Raw genomic sequence first — 25,382 nt, 5'->3', positions numbered from 1 at the left:
GTAAATACATAATAGAATAGGATATAAAGAACTGGATTGAAATGAATTTCTTGTTCATTATTTTCTTTCTTTCACGGTCTATTACTCACAAGGGATTGTCGCATCCAAATAATTTTTTATTTGTTGTCTCAGAGTATTTGTGCACAGAATAAATTCCACAAGAAATATTATATCATTTTGTGGAAGCGAAATTTGCCAATTAACAGCATAATATTGATGTTCATTTTGTTGTTCATTGTGACTAACAGACGGAGAAGGAAACATGGCATGCTTAAATTTTGGGCCGTACAATGCCATTTATTGCCAACGAGTAAGAAAATGGTGGAAAATGGCAAGATATCAGATCTTACTCATTCACTGCCAATGAAGGCTACAGATGTCAAGACAAAGAAACACTTATGAGCTTACTTTTGGTTTCATTATTATAGTTGTCCAAAGCCTACTCGATATGTAAACAAGAACTGAATAAACAATCAACAGTTTCTCAGTAACCCGGACTAATATTAGTCGTTCTTCGCAGGGGATAAAGAATATATTCACGTTTTTTCTTGCAAGTCGGGATGTAACCATTCGTCAAAAATCTATTTAAAATTGATTTAAACTGCTTAATATATGCAATGTAAAAAAAAACTCGTCATCGTTATATTTTTATCACAGAAGGATTTGTAATGACAACAGTCGAATCTATTGTACATTTACATATTTATTTTTTAATGAGCAAAACACAACAAAGACAAAATGTAGATAAACAGTCAAAACTATGAGCAAATATTGAAGTTTTTTGAAAAGTTACAAAACGTTACTGTTTGTAACAGGGACAAAATGCAGTTAAAATAAAAACATCTTTTGGTTATAAAATGAGTCGTTCATTTTTGTAAAAAAAATAAAAATAAATTTTTTTTTTAAAAATCGAATTGAAATCGGGAACAGAAAATCGAAAATCGAATTGAATCAGGCCTTGAGTGAATCTTTACATCCCTACTTGCAAGTCAAAGCAAAAAATTATCGGAACTATTGCTTGTATCTCGAAAAATTTGAAAATTTGCCACTCGTATCTCAAGGCGACACTATGCCATTTTTGTGAAATTTTCACTTGGTGGTGTGCTGCGAGTTTTTCCTAAAAACAAATATGTCTTGGGAAACATATTGTGGAGTTCCTCCGTCCCAGTCGTCTCCAACGTGGGCATCATTTTGACACCAGCTACATCTTGTCAACCTAATCCAACCGCACGCCAGCACGCCATCACGCCATCAGCAGGTGACTCACATTAGCGAGGGGCCACGGTCTCTTTGGCCTCCGAGCGAGACAACGGCGCGTCCGTTTGTGCCTGAAAACTAACAAGAGGCCACAGCAGATGCATGCAAAGACATCTGGAGCTATTTTTAGCCAGCGTGCTGCCGATTTGCCCCCGCATACCCCGACGCTGCGCTGCAAATGTCAACGCTCGCTCGATTTCAGCCTTCCTCTCCAGGCTTGCGTCACCTCTCTCCCCGTAAGAGTCAAACGCCGCTCGCGTGGATTCCTACGCATCCGTCGCATCGTCTTTGTCTCCGGCCGCCTCCCTGCTACCGTCCAACAAAGTCGCCCCTGCCCGTCTCTCGCTTGCACATCCCCATCCAATCCCGCACCTTGGCTGGATTACCGGCTCGGGTCACCATAGCAACAGATGACGTTGGAAATTAGCCGGCGCGAAAAGTTTTGCGCAACGGTGTGTTCACGAGCGCGTCTGGTGGTCCGGCGAAAGCCTCCCAATGTGTTTGGGATGGATATGCAACTTCACTCAGCCCTCACTCCGATCCCTCCACTCCAAATCGATTCCGTGGTCTGCCCGATTGGGTGCAGCCGCGGCGTGCGGTGGCGCTGGGGAAAACGGAGAACAAAGAGAGACGCGGAGGTCCACAGACGGCGGTAGTGGAGGAGGATGACATCATCGTTTCAGGACAAAGTTACATTCCTTGAGGTCGGGCACCGCTGAGTCACCCCTCGCTGCGTACATGTTGATCGAAAGCGTCGCATCGTCAAGATGACAAGTCGATCGACGCAACCGTCACCAATCATCACACGGTCCACATGCACAAACACGTAAACAAAGCCACTTGCTTTGGGGTCAGAAATGACCTAAGAAAGTCCATTAATAATTCGATTTCTAAATATTATTTACTACGAATAATGAATATTTGTTCATCCTTCGCTCTAGGGACCGATTAATCGGCCGATACTAGCTGTTTTAAAATCAGCAGAACTCAAGATTTTATTTTTTAGATTGTTTTTTAACACATTAACACAGTATAAGACAAAGATAATGACTTTCAAACATTACACCCCACACCCCCCCAAAATAATCTGCAAAAAATAGGCAATTTTTTGCCAATTTTTCTTAAAGCACATATTCATGTAAAACAGTCAAATGTTCTGCCTGTGACTCATATCTTTATTGATGTAAGCTTAACAGCAAAAGTAATTGTATGCATTATGTATTTTTTTAAATTAATTGGCTGATTAACTGATTATCTGAATTTTATTCTGCCAAATATAGGAATTGTCATGGGCCTCAACAATATCTGTCGGGCAGTAAAATGCTCTTCCATTTGATGCAGAAAGTACAATTAACGTACCCATCATTACTTCAGTCCATACACAGCCGTTTTGTGTCTCAAATCATCTTTTCCCATTGAAATGAATGGACATGCCATGAATCCGTTCCAGCCTATCAATAAGAACCAGCAATTTACCTTTATTAAGAGAAATAACACATTATAATACTGTACTTTATAAAAACAACAGTGTTTGTCACAGGTTACTCCTCTGCAAACCGCAATTATAGTGGTCGTCCTTCGCAGAGGATAAAGAATCTATGCCTGGATTATGATTGTCAGCAACCGCGTACATTTGTCTAGAAATATCTGAGGCTTAAAGGATTATCGCACCGCAACTATTGATGCTAATTGTTAGCCCTTCTATCCATTATATGTTAGCATTAACCAAGCAAAGGTAAAGTTAATGGTTGTTTTAAATACCTAATGTGCAGTTTTGTCTCATTGTTTTATGTTTAATTTGACTTCAACTGGGAGTGGAATTCAACAGCTTGAAGTCGCTTTTTTTTGTTGTTATTTTTGAGGAATTGCTCTCTATCCATGAAGTCACTTATGTTCACTGCCCCATACAGCGTTCATATGTCTAGTTTGCTCAAGCTACTTTCACAGGATAACATAAGAAAACATTTTCACTTGACAAACTCAAGTTTGGCCTGACAAGATATAACAGGCATGCACTTTCTGCCTCTGTTCATCCGGCTACGGGAACTCTACCACATGTTTCCTCAACAATATGGCCGCCCGCCTGCACGGCCATAATAACTCATCGCCATGGTGACGCTATATGGGGACGCAATAATGGGGAGCCTATGATGTGGCGTGGGGGGGGGGGGGGGGGCGGAGAAAGGAGGCGACCTACTGTGCACATTCAAAACACAAAGGTGACACTTTGGGCTGTGTGTGTGGGGAATTTGGGGGGGGGCAGGTTTTGGACAAAGACGGTGTCTTTTGTTTGCCGCATTGTCCGCCTGCTCGCTCCTTTCCTCTGTCATTTTTCCTCGCAGCCCTCCCCTTTACAAGCAGTCGGCAACCTCTCTCTCTCTCACTTTCTCTCTCCCCGTCTTTTGTCAACTACTCCATTCCCTTTTCATCCCCTTTTGTCCCCCAACTACCTTTCCGTTTCCACTACCTTTCCACCACAGTTTGTTTTTTTCTTACTGTTCACACCATCAAAATGGTTGCTGTAGACCTGCAAGGGAATACGCGCATTTTAATATCATGACGGCATGTGTGTCTCCCACCCATTCTTAGGGCTCCTCTCATACGTGCATCTGAAGAGCGCTACAGTATGTGTGCGGGGTAAACCTCTGTAGCCGCTGTCGTTACCATGACGACAGCCCGTGAGGACCACTGACACAATGATAGAAAGTGTGGCCATGGCAACTCCAGGATCACTGGAGGATAATATGATAATTTGGCGACGATGCATCTGACACATTACGGTCGCTCGAATGTGCCGGCGCTCAGAAAAAGCCGGACAGCCGCCGGTAATCCGCGAGCGCTTCGCGGCCACCACGGCTGGCGGCTGACAAAGACGACTCTGCGGTAACCAAGGGCAACCCTAAGCAACAATGGCCGTTGTCTGGACACGCTTGAACGAGGCAGACGTATACTCACAAAGCGGCGCGGCGGCTCAAAGCCACAGTCGATGTCATCGTGAATCGATAGCGTGCAGTGGCGGTTCCCGATTGATTTTGGGTGGCGACCCGTCCCTAAAGTCACTTTAAAGGGAGGCACGGAAATGGTACCCACAAGGACCTCGTAGAGGTTGAATGACTTAAGATTTTTTGTAGTCGACTATAATGTGATTGAAGTCATAGCCTTCATACGTCTGCGCCGGTCCGAGAGTACGCAAATAAGGTGCTTGTGGATGAGAAATGCAGTGAGCCTCGCTAGCTTTGGCTATTCCAATCGCCACTAGTCAACTCAAATCGACTTTATTTATACAGCACTTGAAAAACAATCACAGCTGCGTACAAAGTGCGGTACATAAAATCAAAATCAGACACAAAAACAAAAACAGGTGAAACAATAAATGAATAACATATCAACGGTAAACACAACAAAAACACTCAAACAATATTGAGTCGAAAGCCAAAGAATAGAAACGTTTTAAGGCGAATTGCTTGGCTAACATTTAACGGAAGGTCTTTCCAAAGGGTGGGACCGGCAAAAAGTTCGATCCCCTCCGCTGAGTCGTCGGTACCGCCAGAAGTCCGCTGACCTAAGGCGCCAAGCAGGTAAGTAGAAGTGGAGTGTAAAGATTTGAAGACAAATAAAAGAGTCTTAAAATGAACTCTCAAATGTAAACGAAGTGAAGGAAGGCCAGAATTGAGGTTATATGCTCCCTCCTACGAGCTACAGCTAGGAGGTGAGCAGCAGCATTATGGACCAACTGGAGACACATGAGGGAGGACTAGCTGACTCCAAAACAAAGCGCGTATTAGAATAATTACACGTGCAGGTTAGAAGATTCAGTCTTCTGTAAATTGCCTGATTGGAAGACGAGATGCCAAAAGCACAACGCTAAAAGCATTAAGCGTCGATGCAGAGTGCCAAAGTCTACTTGCCGACTACTGGACCGATCGGCTCAACCCGTAGTAGCCGGTGGGCTTGTTCTACAATTGGCTCACAAGTGATAGGACATCATTTGAAAATGTAAACAGATGCTGAGATTTACAGAAGAAATGAAGTGCTGCATACTACGATTTCGCTTTTTCCACCAAATCATTGTTGATAATCATGTAGAAAAGATGAAGTGTCTTCAGATCGATGAATTCAGAAGTGCGCATGGAACTGGTCGTCGGCCTTTGTGATTCATCGGTGGCCAAGAGCTAGCTTCCATTTCCAAAATGTTGGTGACTCCACGCCTAACGTCACTGTACCTTCACACGATGTCAACACCGGCGAGCGACGCGGCATGGAGCACAGCGTGACTATTTCGCAAGCGACACCCCGTCGATAAATGATCTCTTCCAAGGTCCGCTTTAATTGAATCCAGCGCAATCTAATTTCATTGGTATGTACTGTCGCTAGTTGCAATGTCATCCGTCATGGGGCGGCCAATAAAAGCCCGGGGCCTCGACCTCTCCGACCTTTGCAGCGGAGCAAGAGTATTCGTCTGGAGAGTCTTGCCAACAACACCGCAACGAGCCCTCTTCAAGGTGAGCGCCTCTTTGCTGACGGAAGCGGGCTCAATGGCAAAGATTGCGCACGCCTCCACTCTCCACGTCTCGTGACGCCTCAGGAAATAAATTAGCGACACTGACTTAACTTACTGGATTCAAGATTCTGTCCGGAGAAGATTTTTGTGGCCAGGGTATAGACAACCAGAAAATTAGGATTAAGTAGAGGAGCAGTTATAGGAATGGAAGCCAGTTAGGCGCCTGGTGATAATCCTGTAACGTGAGACTCTGGGGATGACCAACAGTTTGGGGGAGGCCACTTCCTGTTTGACATTCCCATCCAGAAACGATTCTTCCTGGATTCCTAACCACATCCATCACCTTCTGAGACGATCCGGGATCTGATTTTATCCCAGGTCTGTTTCCCCGTAGCCAGCGTCAATCGGGAGGCCTTTTTGTGAGGTCAACGCACTACCGATGGGATGGCATGCGGTCTTTTCGACAAAACGCCCGCTTTTGCGTCAGGCAACATAGAGGAGCGGAGGACTGTGCAGCGCCAGCTGAGGAGGAGGATCAGAGAGGGGAAAAGGTCCTACAGGAAGAGGATGGAGGAGCAGCTGCTGCAGAATAACGCCAGGGGAGTCTGGAGGGGCCTGAAGACCATCTCAGGCCACGGACAACCCAAGACCCGGACTGAGGGGGACCTGCAGTGGGCAAATGAGCTGAATCTCTTTTTCAATAGGTTCGATCAGATGCCTGCCTCCACTCAGTCTCTCCTGCTGCAGTCTCCACCTACTCCTCCTGCTGGGCGTGTCACCCCCTCCCCTCTTTTCTCCACAGACTCCAGCTCCCAGCTACACCAGATAGCCACCACTCCTTCCTGCCCAGCCTTGGCCTTCACAACATCTCAGGTGAGGAACCAGCTGAAGAAGATGAAGGCGAGGAAGGCAGCGGGTCCAGATGGCATCAGCCCCCAGCTCCTCAAATCCTGCGCAGACCAGCTGTGTGGAATTGTCCAGCACATGTTCAACCTGAGCCTGAAGCTGGGCAGGGTCCCCCAGCTATGGAAAACATCCTGCCTGGTCCCGGTGCCAAAGACCCCCCACCCGAAGGAGCTCAACAGCTTCAGACCGGTGGCGCTGACGTCTCACCTGATGAAGACCCTGGAGAGACTGGTCCTTGTCCACCTGCGCCCCCTGGTGAGCTCCTCAATGGACCCACTCCAGTTCGCATACCAGCCTGGCATCAGTGTGGATGATGCCATCATCTACCTCCTCCACACTTCACTCTCCCACCTGGAGAAGGCGGGGAGCACTGTGAGGATCATGTTCTTTGATTTCTCCAGTGCTTTCAACACCATCCAGCCCACCCTACTGGGAGACAAGCTGGAGCGGGCGGGGGTGGCGCACCACCTCACCACATGGATCCAGGACTACCTCACAAACCGGCCACAGTATGTGAGAACACAGGACTGTGTGTCTGACGTGCTCCTCTGCAGCACGGGGGCCCCACAGGGAACTGTCTTGGCTCCCTTCCTGTTCACCCTCTACACCTCGGACTTCAACTACAACACCCCTACCTGTCACCTGCAGAAGTTCTCTGACGACTCTGCGATTGTCGGCCTCATCACAGGCGGAGATGATCGGGAGTACAGAGAACTTACTCAGGGTTTTGTGGATTGGTGCCAGCAGAACCGCCTCCTGATCAATGCGGGGAAATCCAAAGAAATGGTGGTGGATTTCGGTAGGCGCCAGCACTCTTCACCTGCACCAGTGAATATCCGGGGAACAGATGTTGAGAGAGTCTCAACTTACAAGTACCTGGGTGTTCATCTGAACAATAAACTGGACTGGTGCGACAACACAGACGCCCTCTATAGGAAGAGTCAGAGCAGACTCTTCCTACTCAGGAGACTGAGGTCTTTTGGGGTTCAGGGGACACTCCTCAGGAACTTTTATGACTCGGTGGTTGCATCGGTCATCTTCCAGGGAGTGGTCACCTGGGCAGGCGGCGTCTCGGCCCGGGACAAGAAGCGGCTGGACAAACTGGTCAAGAGGGCCGGCTCTGTCCTGGGCTGCTCCCTGGACTCTGTGGACTCGGTGGGGGACAGGAGGATGTTGGCCAAGCTGTCATCAATGCTGGGCAACCCGGACCACCCCCTCCAGGGCACCCTAACAGCACTCCACAGCACCTTCAGTGACAGACTGTTACACCCTCGCTGTGCAAAGGAGAGATTCCGCCGTTCCTTCTTGCCTGCTGCTGTCAGACTCTTTAACAAGAACATTGTGTAGTCTCTACAAACTGGCGGTCATTAGTGCAATTGTGCAGTCCTGCACCTGAGCTCGTATCGTGCAATACCCAATATTCCCCACTACTGTAATACCGTGCAATACTCAACATTCCCCACTACTGTTAGTCTAGTTTTATTTTTATCCAATGCTGTTCCTTACATTTCACTACAGCACTGCAGCACTGTCACTTAGAGTATTTTTTCCTCTGTACTATGTACAGGCCGAAATGAGTGTTCCTCATATTTTTTATGTAGATGTAGGTTGGTGTGTATACACATGTGTATATACACATGTTACTGCGTATATCTACATAGGTTTGATTCTAAATGTTTGCCGTCAATGTTATACATTAATGGCCACATTATGCCGCCGCCCCTGTGTGACCTATATCCTTGCTACTGTAACAACGAAAATTTCCCCACTGTGGGATCAATAAAGGCATTCTTATTCTTATTCTTATTCTTAAAACGGAGAGGACTGGCAAAACATGTAAAAGTAAATTCATCAGGAAGTTAGAATCAAGGTAAGTGCGACCTCCAGGGCACGATTAGGTCGGCGGGGGCCGCATCTGACGGGGGGGGGGGGGGGGGGGTTTGGAAATAAAGCATGCGCACGGCATCGTTCTAATGACCGTCGATGACGGGGCCGCGCGTTCGTTATTAGTTGCGCAATCATCGACCGCCTCCCCCTCCCCCCCCCGGGCTGTTGTGATACGCGGCGGCCGAGTGTGGAACTGATTTGGGTGGACGGCTGACCCTAACGTTATCGTCAAGGGAAGATGGATGGAGCGAGAAAAATCTGCGACCGCCTCCCGCTCTCTACCCTCCAACCTCTCCCCTCCCCACCGATGAAGTGACATCATCAGTGTCAACCGCATTCCTGCGGAGGGAGGGGGTGAAGAGAAAGAGGACGAGGGAGAGAAAAACTTTTGAGGTTAAAGGAATATCAAAACCCCCCCCCACCCACCCACCCACTCCCCCGTTCTCCTTGTTAACACGCACTTCCGTACACTCTCGAACCCTACGCCGCAGTGTGTGCGCTGGACTACGCACGCCCGTTCTCATCATGTGCTCCCAGTTTTAATTCATATGCCTTTGTCGCCCGAGTGGCCAATCCCCCTCCCCATCTCAAAACCCCCCTGCCTCCCCTCCCCTCTCCTCTTTCCCCTCTCCACCGACCAGAGGAATGCAAGAAACACATCTGGAAGCTATTAGAGAGCCAAAGAGAGCAAGGGGTAGATGGAAAGAGAAGTGGGGGCGTAAGGGGGAAGAAAGAAGCCCAAATGGGGCGGGGGGTGGGGGGGAGGTGGGGGGGAGAAAAAAACCCAAAAAAAAACGGGAATGTTACAAGTAACTCAGGCCCATCGTGGCGATTACGGCGCAAAGCCGCCTTTGAAGCAGCAATCGCAACATGTTCTATGTGAATGAGCAGCCTCACTCAGGGGGCAGTCGAGCTCGAGTAATGCTCCCTTTCTCTTTACAGAACGAACCCAGCGCCCCCCCCCCCAACACACACGACTCGCTTCTCTTTGCTCTTCCACCCCTTCTCAACGGAGCCCTCCACTAAAGCACCTCCTTCTAATCGCTTTCAATCAGGCTTCACCCACCTGCCCGACAACAATCCACCTCTTCCCAAAATGGGGTCCTCTCTGCAGAATGTGTCCGTGTGTGTACAAGGAGGGGTGAGGGGCGTGGGGGGGGGGGGGGTGTTTAGGCCGGTAGGTTCAGTCAGATGTGATTAAGTGTGCCTCTCTTGCTTGGGGGACTCTGCATAAAGAAACCTTTTTATGGGGATGTGTTGTTTTTCTTGGCCTCTTTCTTTTTATAACTCCGATAGCCTCCAGCCTGTCAAACACGATCACATTATCGGGGCTTTAAAACCCTTGGAGCTGTTGGTTTACCCTTGACCACACATTTGATAATCGGTTATCTAACTGAAGTCGGGGGTTTTCTGGTGAATCCTCACAAATCGGATTTACCTCGACGGAACACTGGCGTCCGGAGAAAAAGGGCCTTGGACAAACGGGTCGCAAGGACCCTGGTTGGCCTCACAGTCAGTTCAGGGACAAACTCGGGTCAGCGGGCATGATTCGCTTCCATCGGGACGGAATATGCGAGTGAACTCTAGCTTTTCTCCATATCTGGACCTTTCCGTATAAATAGAGAAAATACTAATGTTCAAAGTGTTCATATGCACCTTGTTTGGCCCTTGTCACCTCTACCTTCACCTTTCACGGCATCGACTTGTATTATTGTCTCCTCTCCTCTGCTTTCCACTTCATCTCAGCTAACTTCTTTCCTTGTATGCTTTTCCACTCTTCAAAGTGGAAATCAACCCAAACTTTTTTTTTTTTCAAGAATATGTTCCCAACAGGCCCGCTAGTTGAGACACGGCATTCTGAATAATGTTGCGTTTGTGGAATATGAGTTAAGCGGAAAAATCCACATCTTTTTAGCTATCTCGGGGGCGGCCATTTTGTCACTTCTGTCGACTGAAAATGACATCACAACTGCTCAGGTAACGACAAATCACGGCTCAGCTTGAGAAAACCAGTTAGTCGTTACCTGAGCCCTGAGCAGTTGTGATGTCATTTTCAGTCGACAGAAGTGACAAAATGGCCGCCCCCTGAGATGGCTAAAAACGTGTGGATTAACTCTTACTCCACAAACGCAATATTTATCAGAATGCCTTGTTTCGACAAGTGGGCTTCCATAGAACATATTCTTGAAAAAAATACGTTTGGGTCGACTTTCGTTTTAAGGAAGACGGAGACATGATGGTGGAGTCTCCTTCTCCCTTTTCCTATGAGAAGACACACCAAGTACTGTCTCTCTGATCACTTTGGCTGTAACAGTCCAGTCCTCTGGAAGTTCCTCCTGACCACGGAAACACTCGTCTTTTCAACCTTCCACCACATTATTCTCTGCCTTTGTCTTCTTAAGCGTCCTCTCTAACCTATGCTCTCAAAACAGGACACGTGAGGCTCACAAAAAGCACACCTGCACTTTTGAACCTTTGTCAGCATTTGAGTGCGCCCTCAGTGCAGCGCCGCGGGTCAAACCTCCTGCCTAATCCTTAAAAGTGTTCAACAGAAGTGTGTTTGCCCTGATTGATTATGCAGTAACGCATTAATGGCTCCTCACCTTGTATGTCGTTTCAAGGCCGGCGACGCCGAATCAATCACTCACGGCTGTATCATCGCGTCGTAACAACGTCCAAATAATGAGCTGTTCCGCTAATAACCACGCTATCATTCAAAAGCCTCGGGCAGCCTTTTGCTTGTGAGTTCAAATCGCAGACCACGAAACATTGTTTATTTGAAGGCAGAAAAACATCCCTGCACAACGCCGTCCCGGCAACATTCGGCTATCGCAGGAGGGCAAACGTGTGTTTGGAGAGTGATAATGGATGGCACTCTTGCAGACAATGTGCGTGTGTGTGTGTGTGTGTGTGTGTGTGTGATTGTCATGTGGACTAAAGGGCGGAAAAACATGTGACGTGAACAAAGAAGCGCGTGTGCCACTGTTGAAAAGGATTGTGTCCAAATGTGGATTCAATGGCATGGGCGGTTGCTGCACCTAACCCACCCTCCACAATTCAGGTGGCAGACACGGTGACATCATCCCTTAACAGAACACGCCCCCTTAATCGCCACCACCCCCCAGCCCCCCACTCGCCCTCTACCTATGACGGTAGACAATGGCACACACATTGGTACCTCCATCAAACAGGTTGCATTTACATGCTCCTCATCCTCGCAGCCTTTGTCTCCTAGCAACTGTGACTATCAAATACCTGCTACCCCCACAGGTACACAAAAAAAAAAGGAAAAGGACTGGTTCAGATGGGTTCCCGGTGGATGCCGAGGCTGTCGCGGGGCGCGTTCTGAGGTGCACGCAGGTAAGGACGCGGGAAAGGAGAGGAGACTCGAGTTGAGAACAGTGACAAGCCAAGCACAGCTGATCAATCACACTCATTCCCGTCACGTTCCGGCGTCCGAGGAGGAGGAGGGGGGGGGGGGGTTGCATCACTCACACATCTGCAAAGGTCATTTAAGCAACGTGAGGGCATCGGCATTTATGGTTTAAAAAAAGAAAGGCAAAAAGAGAAGAAAAGCGTGGCCTTTTCCTTTCCCCACAACCGACTCCCCCCCCCCACTTCGCCCCCAAGCTACGTCACACCGAATACCAACACAGCCTTCAACCGTGTGAGCACATTTGTCCTCATTTCATTTCGACACGGCCCAAAAGGCATCCTTACCAGTTTGTAAAGTCAGCAGCAAAGTGAGGAGCAGCAGCAGCCTCTGCATGGTTCAGCCCACCAGTAAGAATAAGTCCAGTATCGGGCCAAAACTCCGTGAGGACGGCATCAAAAAGGCAGGGCTGGACGGGACATTTAGAGAAAGAAAAGCAGCAGTGGCCCGTCCTCGATGTTTGCCAGCTCTCACTCGGCTCTTACACCATTCCGCTGCTTTTTTTTCTCCCCCTCCACCTCTGCCCCTTCTCTTTTCCCTCAGTGGCGGCAGTCCGCGTTCTGCTGCTCACGGATCGACGTCAAGTAAAAGGAATGACCATTAGTTTCCGGTAGTTGTCTTCAAAATAAAAGCAACAAACTACAAACACTGAATATGAAGCGCAGGGATGGGCGAGGGGGCCACATATATGACCACGCACTTCCTTACCAGATGTAGGACAAAATGGCTGTGCTCTTATTATATTCAATTTGTCATAATACATTTTCAATGCATATATAAAAAATCTGCGATCCTTCCGAACCCAACATCAAAGGGTAGGACACAAAAATCAACTCACTCAAAATATGAATATTATGAAGGTGCTATGTTATTCCTGTATATCATTCCAATTCCGCAAAAACAAATACTACGCCTACTCACGTTGTAGTTAGGGCAGTAAAAGACCCAGTGTAAGCACAACTAAGACATATCTGCCATCTGCAAGTTAAAACTAGATTTGACACCTGCATATTCACAGGTCGGCATTTTTTCCATTTTTTTCCAAATTTTTTCATATTTTGATTTTCCCGTCTTTTTCCTGGAGACCGGCCACCATTTCACCCATTTTTGTGGAACACATATGGGGCTGCTGGATGTTTAGCTGGAAGTTGCCCACCACTGATCTTTAATAAAGCAGTAAAGGTGCTTGTTGTAATGTAAACCCTCCCTAAATATGATATGGAGTCATTGTCGGTCTACAAAAAACAATTCGTGATCAGATATTTTATTCTTGTATTATAAGCAGCCACTTCCTGTTGTGCATTCACTGCAATTTGCCCAACTTGACGTCATATCCTCATTAGCGGCGCATTCCGCTCGCTTTCTCTCTCGCTCTCTCGCTCACTCTCTTCCTCTGTCTCTCTCTGTCTGTCTCACTCTTTGTCGTCTGTCTCTCTGCTTCAATGTCTCTGACCCTGTCTGCAAAAATCTGATCAAATCTTGATTACCGATTGATTGTATAATAAAGTATCAGGTGACCCCTTTAAAAAAAAACAAATTAACATCTGGATAGTTTGTGTTCTCACAGCAACACATGCAGATGACCTTTTGTCATGTTTTCATTGATCTATTTGTTTATTTATTTATCTTGGCAGCGGGAGATTTTTTTAGTCAGTTACTTTTACAACGGGTAGAGTGGAAACAGAATGACTAATAAGTTTATTTCCAAATCAAATTCCTACCCCCTCTCTTTCTGTCCCTGTGACGTCATCAGAACCACATCACGTCCCCCTTTTATCCAAGGAGAGAGCCAGAACAGCAAAGGTATTGTCGCAAGTTGGAGAATCGCAGCAAGGCTAACCGGACGAGTCCACCAAATACGAGTGCTTCGTTATTAATTAATTAATGAGTCTTAGTGATTAATTGTGGTAACATTAAGAAGGTTGCGAACAGTTTTGTTTCAGTCAGCTGACAGCAGACGTAGAACGTGGTGCTGGGGCGCCCCCTGTCGTCGTCTTGCTTGCTGCTCGTGTAAAGACTGAAGCGAAGCAACTATACTCTTCTTGTTTGTTGAATTTGTTGTGCTTTCTTGGTTTTCGAAAACTTCAAAACATCACCTTGGTAATTCTTCTAGTATATTCTCATTTATTGAGATAATTATAATAAGTTTGTATATTTAAGTGCACTGGTGTACATCTCAAGGTTCATTCTATGAGAAGAACAAGCGACAAAGCATCCTTTTAGAGAATTTCACTCTTTTAGTCCATTGTGTCATCTTTTTAATTTGCTTTGTGTCTACACGTATGTGTAAATAAATAACATTGTCTGCTACAGAAAAAACGTGTGGCATCACTCATGTCCATCACGGCAGCCTAACACACCCGAACATGCTCCATGGCTGCCTGAACACCAAAAGATTGCAGTCCAAGCAAAACAACCGCCGAACCACAATCAAGGCGGTTCCCAGCGACCCATCTCTGCCGGGACTCGAACCCGGAGCCTCTGGATTAGAAGTCCAGCGCGCTATTCCATTGCGCCACAGAGACTGCGTCAAAATGACGGCGCAGAGTTACATTTTGTACGCAAGCGCGATCCGAGGCATCGCCAGCGCTATTTCTCCACCCGTGCAGCATCAGGACCATTCTGAGCAGCCATATTTGTAGTACTGTATAAAGCCACTGGAGGGCACTGTGGTGTCCTCAGCCGTTGAGACCCCCCGGAAATGCAGCAAGTTATCTTTTTTTTTTTCTTTTTTTTTTAATTTCATGCCAAAAACCACCACCGAACCATGGATGCTCATTAAAATGTTTTAAGTAATAATACATTCATAAAAAAACGTATAAAATAGACATAAAGTAATAAAATGCAACTCAATTCAATATAGAAAATTCGTGTGTGGCTGTTCGTGTTGATCCATCACCACACTGATTTGGCACTCTTCTTCCTTCTCCGGAAAATAAAGATTGAAAAGTCTCTCGCTCTAAAAGTAAGACAGAGATGATTTAATGGATTAATTTACACTATTTGCCCCACCCGGTTGAAGTTTACAATTAATCTAAAAATCAAACTATGAGAATTGCACATTGAGTATTTACAGTTTATTTTAGGTTAACAAACAATGGAATGGATTTGAAAGGGTCCGTGTACCTTCCGTTCATTCTATTTCCGATTTAGGTACGCAAATCTGAAAACAAAAAACGGGGTGTTTTTCGTTTTTCAACAATTGGAGCTGGTTTAAAAAGTTAAATACGAGCCATTTTGCATAAAAATATAGCCATTAAACTGGATTATGTATAATTTTCCTGTTGTTATTTTTTGTATTCCCAGATAAATGCGAAGAATCCAAAATATGTTAATCCAAAATGCGAAATTGCAGGGACATTTTAAAATCTCGATTACAAAGTGACCAGAGGTCCTTCACCCGGAAGCAGTGCTTTAGACTGTCTTTAACGGCAGCGCTAACAGAAGTAGATTCGGTTTGGCATGAATTTGATTGTGAGATGGTGTTATAATAGAGACTCATTGCATGCGCTAACCCTGAGCGCCCTCTTGTGGCCCAGGGGAGGTGCTGTTTTCACGATGTAAAATAAACGATTGCAAACCCTTCAATTCGGAGCGGTCTCAGTCTCGTCTATTTAGTGGAGCCCTCACTTACAGCTACCAACACAATGGTGTCCCTCGAACCCCACGGATATTTAATAAGAGACATGGTCGCGCTAAATCTCTCGCATGCGAACATTTCGACCATTTTATTCCAATTGGGGTGCAGCTCAGCGAGAAAAAGTTGGTTTGACGTTCGATATTCACGAGTTAGGGACAGTCCACAAATGTTATGTTTGTTTGTGTCATAAATTGACAAAAATATTCACCAAAAATCAGTTAATTAACATTTTGTAATTCTGATTTCTGTAGTGGATGAGCAAAGGGAGGCATTTAACTACTACACCTCAAATGTTCCTTATATAGATCATTTGGGAGAAGTTGGAGCTTGTTTGTAAAGTGCTTTGTTATAGCTGTTATGAAATGCGCTATATAAATAAAATCGTATTGTATTGTATTGTATTAAGTCAGCGGATTTAGGTAAATTAGTGGAGCCCAGAGTTCAAAGCAGACTTGGTGAATTTGCCTTTAGCCAGAAGGAGCAGGACAATGTCCATTGAATTGAAGCAAAAAATAAAAAATAAAAAAACAAATGTGGCAAAAATTACATTCTACTTAATCATATAATTATTTTATATTTTTGTAAAGTGCAATATCATAGAGAGGTGGAATTGGTACGAATTCCATTGTGCTGTTCACATTTCAACATCATTCTTACCTTAGTGTTGTTGTTACAAATATCGCTGAGGAGATCCCGAGGTTCTGGCACCTTGTCAAAGATGTGTTCCTTATTCCTGCATGGGGAGCGTGACCATGAACAAACAGCATGTGATCTTCAAAGTCACAAAAATGATGCTTTAAATCACCTTCTGCAGCACACACACGTCAGGGATGCGAGGCCGGCACACAGCAGCGGGATGATGATGGCAGCGTACAACATGGCATTTGCATCTTTGTCTGCCTCTGCAAAGGAAACAGATATAAACCAACCAGCGCGTATCAGGTTTCCCAAAATCTGCCACGTTTCTCTGACGACGTACCAAAATACTTGACGTCACTCCATTCCGAGTCCCCACGATGGCTGCGTGCTTTAAGGCTCATACGGTACTGGCAGTGAGATACCCGGCTCATTAGTTTCCACGTCTCTCCCTTGACCATTTGAGTCTAAGATGAGATAAGGTGATAAGAGGGGAAATTAGCCCAGAATTTCAGTATACTATAATCGATTGAACTTCAAGAGTTGTGCTAAAAAAGGGAAATGTAACACTGTCAAGGAGAAACAAATGAGGACAAGACATCAAAGTCACAAGACACCTGTAAACCAAGACCTACATAACAAAAGACAATTCGCCATAAACCTACAACATCATTTTGTTGTTATTTCCCCAAAAAATTCAAACCACCTACCGGTATATATCAAAATAGAACATATCAATGAATAGAGATTTGTGACAAGAATGAAATCGGCCCTCTACTGCTTTGTTACTTTTATTTTAGCACACAGGGCATTTTAAGCATAATTAACTGAATCTCAATCAAATCTGTATCGATACGGCCGGTCAACATTTTTAGTCACCTGACCTATGAAATGCGTGAATGAGCCTGATTTAAGGGGCCTCGCAAACCACCATATACGCTTCCAACTATAGTAGAACAATTGTCTTTGCACCCTTGGCTACGCTACTGTGACTGTAAAAGGGAAGTGGGAATGGTGTGGTGTCCAGTTTGTAGCTATATAAATGTGGAGTCACAACAGCGCCACCTCTTACTTTTTCGTCCTCACACTCGGTGTAATTTATGATGAACTTCCATCGAGGCAGGCCTAAGACATCGGGAGGAATCCAGCTCACGTTGAATTCGCCTGCCACCTCGCTAACGCTCCAGTTTAGTGGACGCGGTCTCACTGGGCAGGGAAAGGTAGTCAAAAGGTCAAACAGTGGCTACGTTTACATGGAAAAAATTCCTTTAATCCAATCAAAATTCAGATTAAAATTATGATCGGATGCAATATTTTCATGGACACTAAAAATATTGATCCGATTTGGACTTGCGTGTTCATGCATCATCTTCTACTAGCTCCCGTGAATAAAAGAAACGTATTCTGACGTCACAGACATGCCCAGTAAAGACGGTTTGTCCCGAAATTTCGGAATAACCGTTTTCTTGCGCGCCAATCGGATTCATCGTCATAAACCGCGCCTCTCGTTCTGAGTAAAATCTTGATCGGAATGGGATTGATCGGGTCAGAATATTCCAAATAGGGAGTGTACATGAAGCATTTTCACTTCGATCGGGCTTTTAATCAGAATAAATGTGTCCATGCAAACGTAGCCACAGACTGACATCATGAAGAATAAGAGACATTTCTCGGATATGAGCGATGATGTCTCCACCTGGCACAGGCTTCTGCTCAAAGGTGTTCCTGACGAGGCCTTCGTTCAGGGTGGCGTTAAACAACATTTGGATGGACTGTTGGGCTTCGGACTGCAGACGGCAGCCCGTCCTCACGCCCTCCACCATGGTGTACCGCGGACACTCCGACAAGGACGTGACACCGGAGGGCACGTCTTCCACCTCATTCACTAACCTTACACACGTGACAAATGACTTGACCGTTTCTGTCATCACAGCTCGCTTACTAAGCAAAGAGAAAAAAAAATGGTCACACCGATAATAGAAAGCCAGATCCGGAGGAGAGCCGAGCGGCACCCAGGAGCACACGGTCAGCGCTGACGAGATGATGATGCACTGCACGTTACTAACCAGCTCTGAGTGGAAGGAAATGAATAATAGTAAGGGTGAATAGGATAATAACCGCAAGGGTGAGTCCAAAATATCACGAGAAGGCTTGCGCTCTACCAGGATATGTAACATTGAGGAAGGTGGGCTCGCTATTTGTGTTGTTACAGGTGGTCTGGACAGAGAAAAACAGGGACCCCCCCTCCATTGACAGGTCGTAGGGTGAAGGAGGTGTTTTATGAATCTGAAACATCAACAAATCAGTGAATGTGTTAGTCATCAGGTTACAGCTGCAGAGGTGTCGCGGTAATTGTGCAGTACTTTTGCAGTACTTTTGCATTCTGACCAGGAGCTCGGAGGCTGGCTTGTGAACAAAACAACTTTGCAGTCAGATTCTTTCACTTCTTTTACTTACACTCTGTTCCTCACTGTTCTGCTTCTTTGTCCTCTTCGACACGCTGTATTCACAGTTTGGCGGCACATACTCGTGTCCCCACCACAGCTGAGGCTCAAAGTCGCTCAGCCACCGAAGGGTCAAGTTGTGTGGCGGCGAGAGTTTGACTAAAAAGAGGAAAGGACAGGATCAAGGAAATACACAAATAAACAAATGATCCCCTTAATGCATAGGCGTCAAACTCAGGTGTGATGAAAACGTCTTCGAAAGAACTTAATTTTGGCTGTGATTGTGATTGTGATTACAAAACTATATGAGCCTCCAAGGAGTTATTTGGAACCCCCTCCCCCCTCATCCTTCCCCACTAAACACCCTTTAGTGCCCCTTTCAGTCACTACGCCGGACAAGAAGAGCCACCAAAAAACAAACAAAAATAGACAGTTAAACACGGCTGTTCGGGTAACCTGATGTGACGTCACTAAGGTGGAAAGGTTGTCAGCGTAATAATACTAGTAACGATAAAAATAATAACCATAATAATGATACTCTGTTAGATTATATTAAGGTACAAATTCACTTTCTTACCTGTTTGTGTTAGAGACACAACTTCAAACAAGAAGCAAACTGCTACGGATAAATGAAAACCTTTCACTGACATCCTCAGTTTGAAAATAAAAACGATCTTTTAAAGTCTTACCACACCGATTTTTTCCCTTTTTTTTCTAAATTAGTCCAGTCGCGTTTTCATTTAAACATTTCAAGACGCGTTGTCGTTGTCGGCCAATGTATCCGCTTGGACTTCCGAGGAAAGGAAAAGCGCAATCATTGTTAGAGAAATGGGCGGAGTTGGGTTTTTTTTAATGGTAAATGTCAATGGGCTGTTATCCCTTATAACCATCATTGATGAGTAAAGGGACTATATAAATACAATCATAACATCAATTGTGCATCCAACATATTGTAATTGACCGGGGCCATTTGTGAGTAAAATTAGCGCTAGCGTTGGAATACTAAATTTAGTGTATCTGAATTCCGAGTGTCCTTGAAGTCAATTTACGCTCGAGCGTGCTGTGTGATTGGCGTAAAATAAGAAAACGAGAGTGGGACACTGATCCTACGTGGCCGCCATGTTGTTGAGGGCAAGGTTCCCATGAAAGGCAATGCACGTACTGTAAATTGAAAATAAATCACAACTTGTTCATTTCTCAACAGTTTTTTTTTTCCAGTTTTACCTTTTAGACAACGTCAAGACGTGGGCTATTAATATATAAAATAAATAAATCATCAATTCCTATGAAATGTTACTCCCAGTTCCAGAATTGCAGTTGTCATGTTGATCTTAAGTTACCTCATAAGGTGCTTTAAAAGACACTTTAAACGTGTAAGAATCTGTAGTAATATAAAGAAATAAGAACTGAGTTTTCAAAAGCTGTTTTAAAGCCATGTTTGCTTTATTGTTCTGAATCTCGATAACAGTGGGTCACGTAGTGTATAGTGAATAAGCAAGACAACAGGGTTATTCCAGCTGCGTTCATCTTGAATGGTGGAGAGTTTGTCTTAGCTGGTCTATCGATGTGTTTCATGGTGTGCACAGTGATATCATTTAATTGTAATGACAATAAAAGCGGTGGTCGACTGGTTAGCATGTCCGCCTCACAGTTCAGAGGTCGTGGGTTCGATCCCGGCTCCGGCCTGGCCTCCCTGTGTGGAGTTCGCATGTTCTCCCCGTGCCTGCATGGGTTTTCTCTGGGTACTCCGGTTTCCTCCCACATTCCAAAAACATGCATGGTAAGTTGATTGGACTCTCTAAATTGCCCCAAGGTGTGATTGTGAGTGCGGATGTTTGTCTCTGTGTGCCCTGCGATTGGCTGGCAACCGATTCAGGGTGTCCCCCTCGTGCTGCCCGAAGACAGCTGGGATAGGCTCCAGCACGCCCCGCGACCCCTGTGAGGATAAGCGGTATCGATAATGGATGGATGGATGGCCAATAAAAGCTTTCCTGAGTTGAACAAATCAAATCAAAGTGAAAGTTGGATAGACACGCAAGCAAAATCTGCAAAGATCTCTCGTGTGTGTGTTTTGTCCGCGTGTAAACTCTTGCAGAAGCTTTTTGCTTTCTCCTACGACAGCAGTTACACACGATCGCTGCCAACAAATCCACTTGCAGTCCTGAGGCCAGTGAAGAACGATGTTCTACGTCCTGACTGGCAGTAGTCTTTGAGGAGGATGAGGTCCCATATCCTTGTTGTCCTACTTGGACTATTTGAGCTTCTCATCAGCATGGGAGCTCATCTTGCGGGTTGTGCTTTATTCGCTCACAAGGGGCGATGACTTCAAGGGCTCCCATAATTTGACAGGGTTGTATGGCTTCTGGCACAGGCGTGTAAAACTTTGTGGAAGCCTTTAAAACAATCATTAAAAAAAAAAAAAAAAAAAGAACAAAGTTAGTGCTTTGGTTCAGAGAATAACGGACTCAAATCTTTGTATTTACTTTCATTTCCGTGCTTCCACTCATCATCATGTCCTTTAATATTGCTGATGGATCGGGCATGACGGGAAAGAGAACGGCGCGGTGCCTACAAAGACACCACATGCCTGTTTTGGACACCATTTGGAAAGAGGCTTGACACACACATTTGCAGAGCTCACCTCCTGAAACAATAGCAAGCCAAAAGGACGCCGACAGACATGACGGCGGCGATGGCGATGGCCACTGCTGCCAGTGGTACCCTGGTCGCGTTCACTCCTGTGGCAGGAAGGAAGAAAAAAAATAAATAAAAAAAATTATATATATATATATATATATATATATATATATATATATATATATATATATATATATATATATATATATATATATATATATATATATATGTGTGTGTGTGTCTATGTACTGTAGAAACCTTGTAAATAGTAAGACAGAGCAAACCACTGCAAATAACATTCCCTATGTCCAAATATTACCGTAATGTGTGTTATTAAGAATGCTGATTCAAAACAATATATAATAAATGTGTAAATGTCACTTGCACGTCACTGATGTTTCCTTACCATGAATTTCAACTGCACTGAAGTCACTTTGTATTTTTCTGCAGTAGCTGCCACTTGCGGCCTGGGAACGAAACTCATAACGGCAACTTTTATCGTAGGCAATCTTCCTCGTCTCTCCATGTGGAATTAAGCTCTCGCATTTCTAGGAAATCCACATCAACAAGGTGAACAAATACACCGACACAGATTTAACATGTGTGGATTTGTATTTTTTGCTTTAACTGTCAAAAAGTACCTCTTGTTCATCACATTTGCTGTAGCACAACTTGTAGGTCCAACTGCAGTCCTTGTACACATCTGGGGGGGTCCAACTCAGGTTCAGCTCGTCGCCTTCCACGCTAACGCGCAGTTTTGGGGGGTCAACCACTGAGGAAAAGCAGCGCACGTGTTCGGAACATTTTCAGTGTATGCTTTGCGGATCGCACGCAGAACGGACCTCCCTTAGGTTGAAACGTTGTCATCGAAGCGTTGCTCCTCAAGAGCATGCAGACGGAGACAAAGTCAGCACTCAGGAAGCAGCCGTCTCTGTCCCCGTGGCGATAAGGCCGCTTGCACTCTTGCAAACTTTGCATGGTTTCTGCAGAGTTGCCACAAATCCTGTGTCGACCAGAGCAGGGGCGGGGAGGAAAAGGCATCAGGCATGCGATCCAAATTGCGTTGTTTACTTCATGTGTACTCAGCCAACGTATGTTTTACCTCACCTGTAAAATAGAGTCAGGTTAACACTGGGATCACGCGGGATCCAGGAACAATCCATCTTCTCCGCTCGGAGTAAACATTTGAAGTCTTTCACCAGCTGAGCTGTCAATTCCCAAAAAAAACAACTAGTGACTGGGAGGAATCGCCCTCAAGGTGTCGTGTTGTTGTCATTAATCGATGAGTCGACAAGTCAACTTTACAAGCTTGACGTCGGCTAACCGCTAATCGGGTAGAATTATGCTACAAAGGTGGGACTGCGTGGCCAGAAATGATAAGGGCTACAGGGTCACATGAAAGATACACATCAAAATATCAATGAGGTCATCAATCTCGCTATCGTCGACTTTAAAAGAAATCTTGAAAGTCGTTCAACCTCAAGTCCACAGCCACACGTTGAGCTCTCACCCTTCTGCTGTGGCTCTGTGACTTTGGAAAATAAACAATATTACAAGTATTAATTAATTTTTTTCCCGTTTTTTAAATGTGATCCTATAGGCAAAGACTGTGGTTCTCTTGTAACATTAAAATAAAATGTTTTTACTTTTATTTTAGGCTGCTCAAAATATGAATGTTTTATGCTACATCCTACATGAACTACCCAAAAACAAACAATGCTCAGTCACGCCTCACAGATGACATTTTACAATTATGTGTGAAAATGAAGGTGACGTGGCTCTGGTCAAAATTGTGAGGAGTTTAAAGAGGAAGTCAATGCAAACATTTTTTTTTCCAAGAATATGTTCTATGCAAGCCTACTATTTGAAACAGAGCATTCTGATAAATATTGCATTTGTGGAATAAGAGTTAATCCACTCGTTTTTAGCCATTTTGTCACTTCTGTCGATTGAAAATGACATCACAACTGAACACAATGACCAATCACGGCTCAAATTCAGAAAACAGATCAGCCGTGATTGGTTGTTGTGAGCAGTTGTGATGTTATTTTCAGTCGACAGAAGACAAAATGGCCGCCCACAGAGATGGCTTAAAACGGGGGCATTTTGCTGCTTAACTCATGTTCCACAAACGCAAAATGAATCAGACTGCCGTGTTTCAACTAGTGGGCCTGCTGGGAACATATTCTTGAAAAAAATATGTTTGGGTTGACTTCCGCGTTTAAGTTGCCGACCCCTGACCTTGTATTTTGTACCTCGAGGTTGCGGGGTGTCAATGACGATGGAAGCGGGCGCACTGGTGCTCTTTCCGCAGTTGTGCAGTTCCTCGGTTCGGACTGTGAACGTCCAGCTAGAAGAGCTAGCTTCATCCGTCAGAAGAGTCTCTGTAAAGTTTGTCCACTCCGTGCAAGACTGACACGAGAAATAACATGACGTACATTTTAGTCATTGATCAGCGGAGGTGTCCGAACAGAATCCGTTCATATCCCCTACATTGTGTGGCCCATATCTGTACTGTACGTCGCAGCCGTCCGGCAGCTCGCTGGGCCTGCGCCAAGACACGTTCACCGTAAACGGGTCGAGCCACTTGTGCGAGAGGTCCGTCGGAGGAGGAAGACGATCTTTTGGGCAAGAACATTAAAAAACAGGAACCTGTCAACCACCGATGGTGCTGCATTTGTGAGCAAATTGACCCCAGCAGGCCTACTTTGAGGTCGCGTCAGCAAAATTACAGATGATGAACAACACAAACAATGGCAGGAGGGCGGGTCAGTTGGGAGGTTTCTTGTGGTGTTCTTCCCAGCCAGACTCTGGCGGAGTGCCAGGCCATTGACATTGAATTTGGGGTATTTTCCGATTTTTCCGGAAGGTTTTTTCCCACATGTTGATTATTGATAACATCTTGGCAAGTTTTTTTGTTCTGAGATAGCCTTGGCCACCCCATGCCCCCCCAAAGGATAAAAGTCTGCGGGCAGGAAGTGTCGGATGCTCAGGGCATTGTGAGCAAGGCGTGCCGTCCTGCCACAAGTGAACAAAGTTGAAAAGTCAAAGTTTGGGTATTTGAAATAGCTTTGCTGACACCACTACTGGAACTTTTCTGACACTGATGAGGACCATACAGATAAAATAAGTAAAAAAAACAAACACTTGACTTTACCATACATTGTGCTGTAGTTGAACTACCTTCAAACGGCTACCCCACTTTCCCCCCCCCCATTTTGCAGTGGCAGTTTACGCCAAGGGGCCACAAGCAGCGAACTACAGTGGAAGCTTACTGTACATTCGGTGAAAATACATTCAATATTTGTAATCACGTCTTCTAACAGTGGTAGCCAAAGGTCGAGTTTGAGGGGTATTTTTCCCCGTTCGTTAATACGACCAAGTGCGTAGTTCAAGTCGTCTATTTGCACTTTGGTGCCATACACCCGTTGGGCTTCTTTCGTTCCAAAGTGACAAAACAAAGTCCGATTTCACACATTTCGCTTGAGTGTGTGTATGTGGCCGACATACAGAATCTTCCTGCTTCCAAAAGTCTTACCTGCTTCGCAATGGAGCGCAAAAGGCGACTGGAAGAAAACAGCCACAATTAAAAACATTCGCTCCACTTGTTTCCGCATGTTTTGCGCGTCGACGGTCTTCGCTCCTGCTAATGTTGTCAGATTTTAAGTTGCCGAGGGTCAATAGTGGAAAAACATAAGGAAGGGGGGGGGAAAAGCACACGGGAAAGGGAGAGAATCACAGCGCGCTCCCCCGTTGTGTGTGCCGGGAAGAAGGTGGGTGGAGAGTGCGTGGAAAGTGACGGGCTGCAGTTTCCCAACACGCAATCACCACCCACACTGCACACGCACAATATGTTGGTCACTGACACCGCGATATGATATCCATGTACCACTGTGGAATTGTGGTTCTTGTCATTCTTTATTTTTATTGGTATTATTCTATTCACTGACTGATGTTTGCACGGCAAGATTTAAGGCTGTGGGGGGGAAAAAAAGTACTTGAGGTCAACCATTTGCCAGGGAAAACTGATCCGAGCATCAT

General features: G+C 45.4%; 3 protein-coding genes and 1 non-coding gene across 6 annotated transcripts in view; all 4 read right to left on the bottom strand.

Annotated features, from left to right (window-relative positions):
- The window catches only part of kirrel1a (kirre like nephrin family adhesion molecule 1a), a 28,260-nt gene extending 15,412 nt beyond the window's left edge, over nt 1–12,848 (bottom strand). The window contains exon 1 of one of the 2 annotated variants that reach the window (XM_086022751.1): nt 12,272–12,848. In XM_086022751.1, the coding sequence (XP_085878877.1) occupies nt 12,272–12,320 (49 nt within the window). In that variant the 5' untranslated portion in view covers nt 12,321–12,848. The remainder of the gene's footprint in view (nt 1–12,271) is intronic. The other variant, XM_086022741.1, reaches the window with a different exon arrangement.
- A 1,587-nt stretch (nt 12,849–14,435) lies between these two features.
- Nucleotides 14,436–14,509, bottom strand: trnar-ucu (transfer RNA arginine (anticodon UCU)). The gene has a single exon. It is a non-coding gene; the product is annotated as a tRNA-Arg (tRNA).
- A 247-nt stretch (nt 14,510–14,756) lies between these two features.
- Nucleotides 14,757–19,512, bottom strand: LOC147150968 (uncharacterized). Of its 2 annotated transcripts, XM_086022774.1 has the most exons (10): nt 19,282–19,512; nt 18,718–18,863; nt 18,423–18,546; nt 18,232–18,331; nt 17,957–18,150; nt 17,333–17,466; nt 16,604–16,727; nt 16,430–16,526; nt 16,282–16,357; nt 14,757–14,943 (listed from the first exon to the last, which is right to left on the bottom strand). In XM_086022774.1, the coding sequence occupies exons 1-10, from the start codon at nt 19,352–19,354 to the stop codon at nt 14,839–14,841; spliced, it is 1,173 nt and encodes a 390-aa protein (XP_085878900.1). In that variant the 5' UTR covers nt 19,355–19,512; the 3' UTR covers nt 14,757–14,838. The 2 variants fall into 2 exon arrangements, with proteins under 2 accessions (XP_085878900.1, XP_085878892.1); XM_086022766.1 differs by having other exon boundaries at nt 17,957–18,331.
- A 613-nt stretch (nt 19,513–20,125) lies between these two features.
- Nucleotides 20,126–25,137, bottom strand: LOC147150967 (interleukin-13 receptor subunit alpha-1-like). The gene is made up of 10 exons (XM_086024664.1): nt 24,880–25,137; nt 23,835–23,962; nt 23,597–23,753; nt 22,449–22,548; nt 22,184–22,344; nt 21,983–22,113; nt 21,748–21,889; nt 21,346–21,442; nt 21,188–21,272; nt 20,126–21,097 (listed from the first exon to the last, which is right to left on the bottom strand). The coding sequence occupies exons 1-10, from the start codon at nt 24,956–24,958 to the stop codon at nt 20,972–20,974; spliced, it is 1,206 nt and encodes a 401-aa protein (XP_085880790.1). The 5' UTR covers nt 24,959–25,137; the 3' UTR covers nt 20,126–20,971.
- Between the last annotated feature and the right edge of the window lie 245 nt (nt 25,138–25,382).

Source organism: Filicampus tigris, chromosome 2 (genome assembly GCF_054856515.1).
Source record: "Filicampus tigris isolate MCC_2025a chromosome 2, RoL_Ftig_1.0, whole genome shotgun sequence".
In the NCBI taxonomy this organism is placed as follows: domain Eukaryota; kingdom Metazoa; phylum Chordata; class Actinopteri; order Syngnathiformes; family Syngnathidae; genus Filicampus; species Filicampus tigris.
This window is presented reverse-complemented; position numbering and strand designations above follow the sequence as displayed.

Excerpts from the sequence above, each read along its gene's own strand:
- LOC147150968 (XM_086022766.1), bottom strand. The coding sequence starts at position 19,354 with ATGTCAGTGAAAGGTTTTCATTTATCCGTAGCAGTTTGCTTCTTGTTT. Across the intron at positions 18,332-18,422 it reads CCTCAATGTTACATATCCTG|AGCTGGTTAGTAACGTGCAG; the intron begins GTAGAGCGCAAG and ends CCTTCCACTCAG. Across the intron at positions 14,944-16,281 it reads TTTGTAACAACAACACTAAG|AGCGAGAGACTTTTCAATCT; the intron begins GTAAGAATGATG and ends TCTTACTTTTAG.
- LOC147150967 (XM_086024664.1), bottom strand. The coding sequence starts at position 24,958 with ATGCGGAAACAAGTGGAGCGAATGTTTTTAATTGTGGCTGTTTTCTTC. Across the intron at positions 21,443-21,747 it reads CAGTGCAGTTGAAATTCATG|GAGTGAACGCGACCAGGGTA; the intron begins GTAAGGAAACAT and ends TTCCTGCCACAG. Across the intron at positions 21,098-21,187 it reads GTGGAAGCACGGAAATGAAA|GCTTCCACAAAGTTTTACAC; the intron begins GTAAATACAAAG and ends ATTGTTTTAAAG.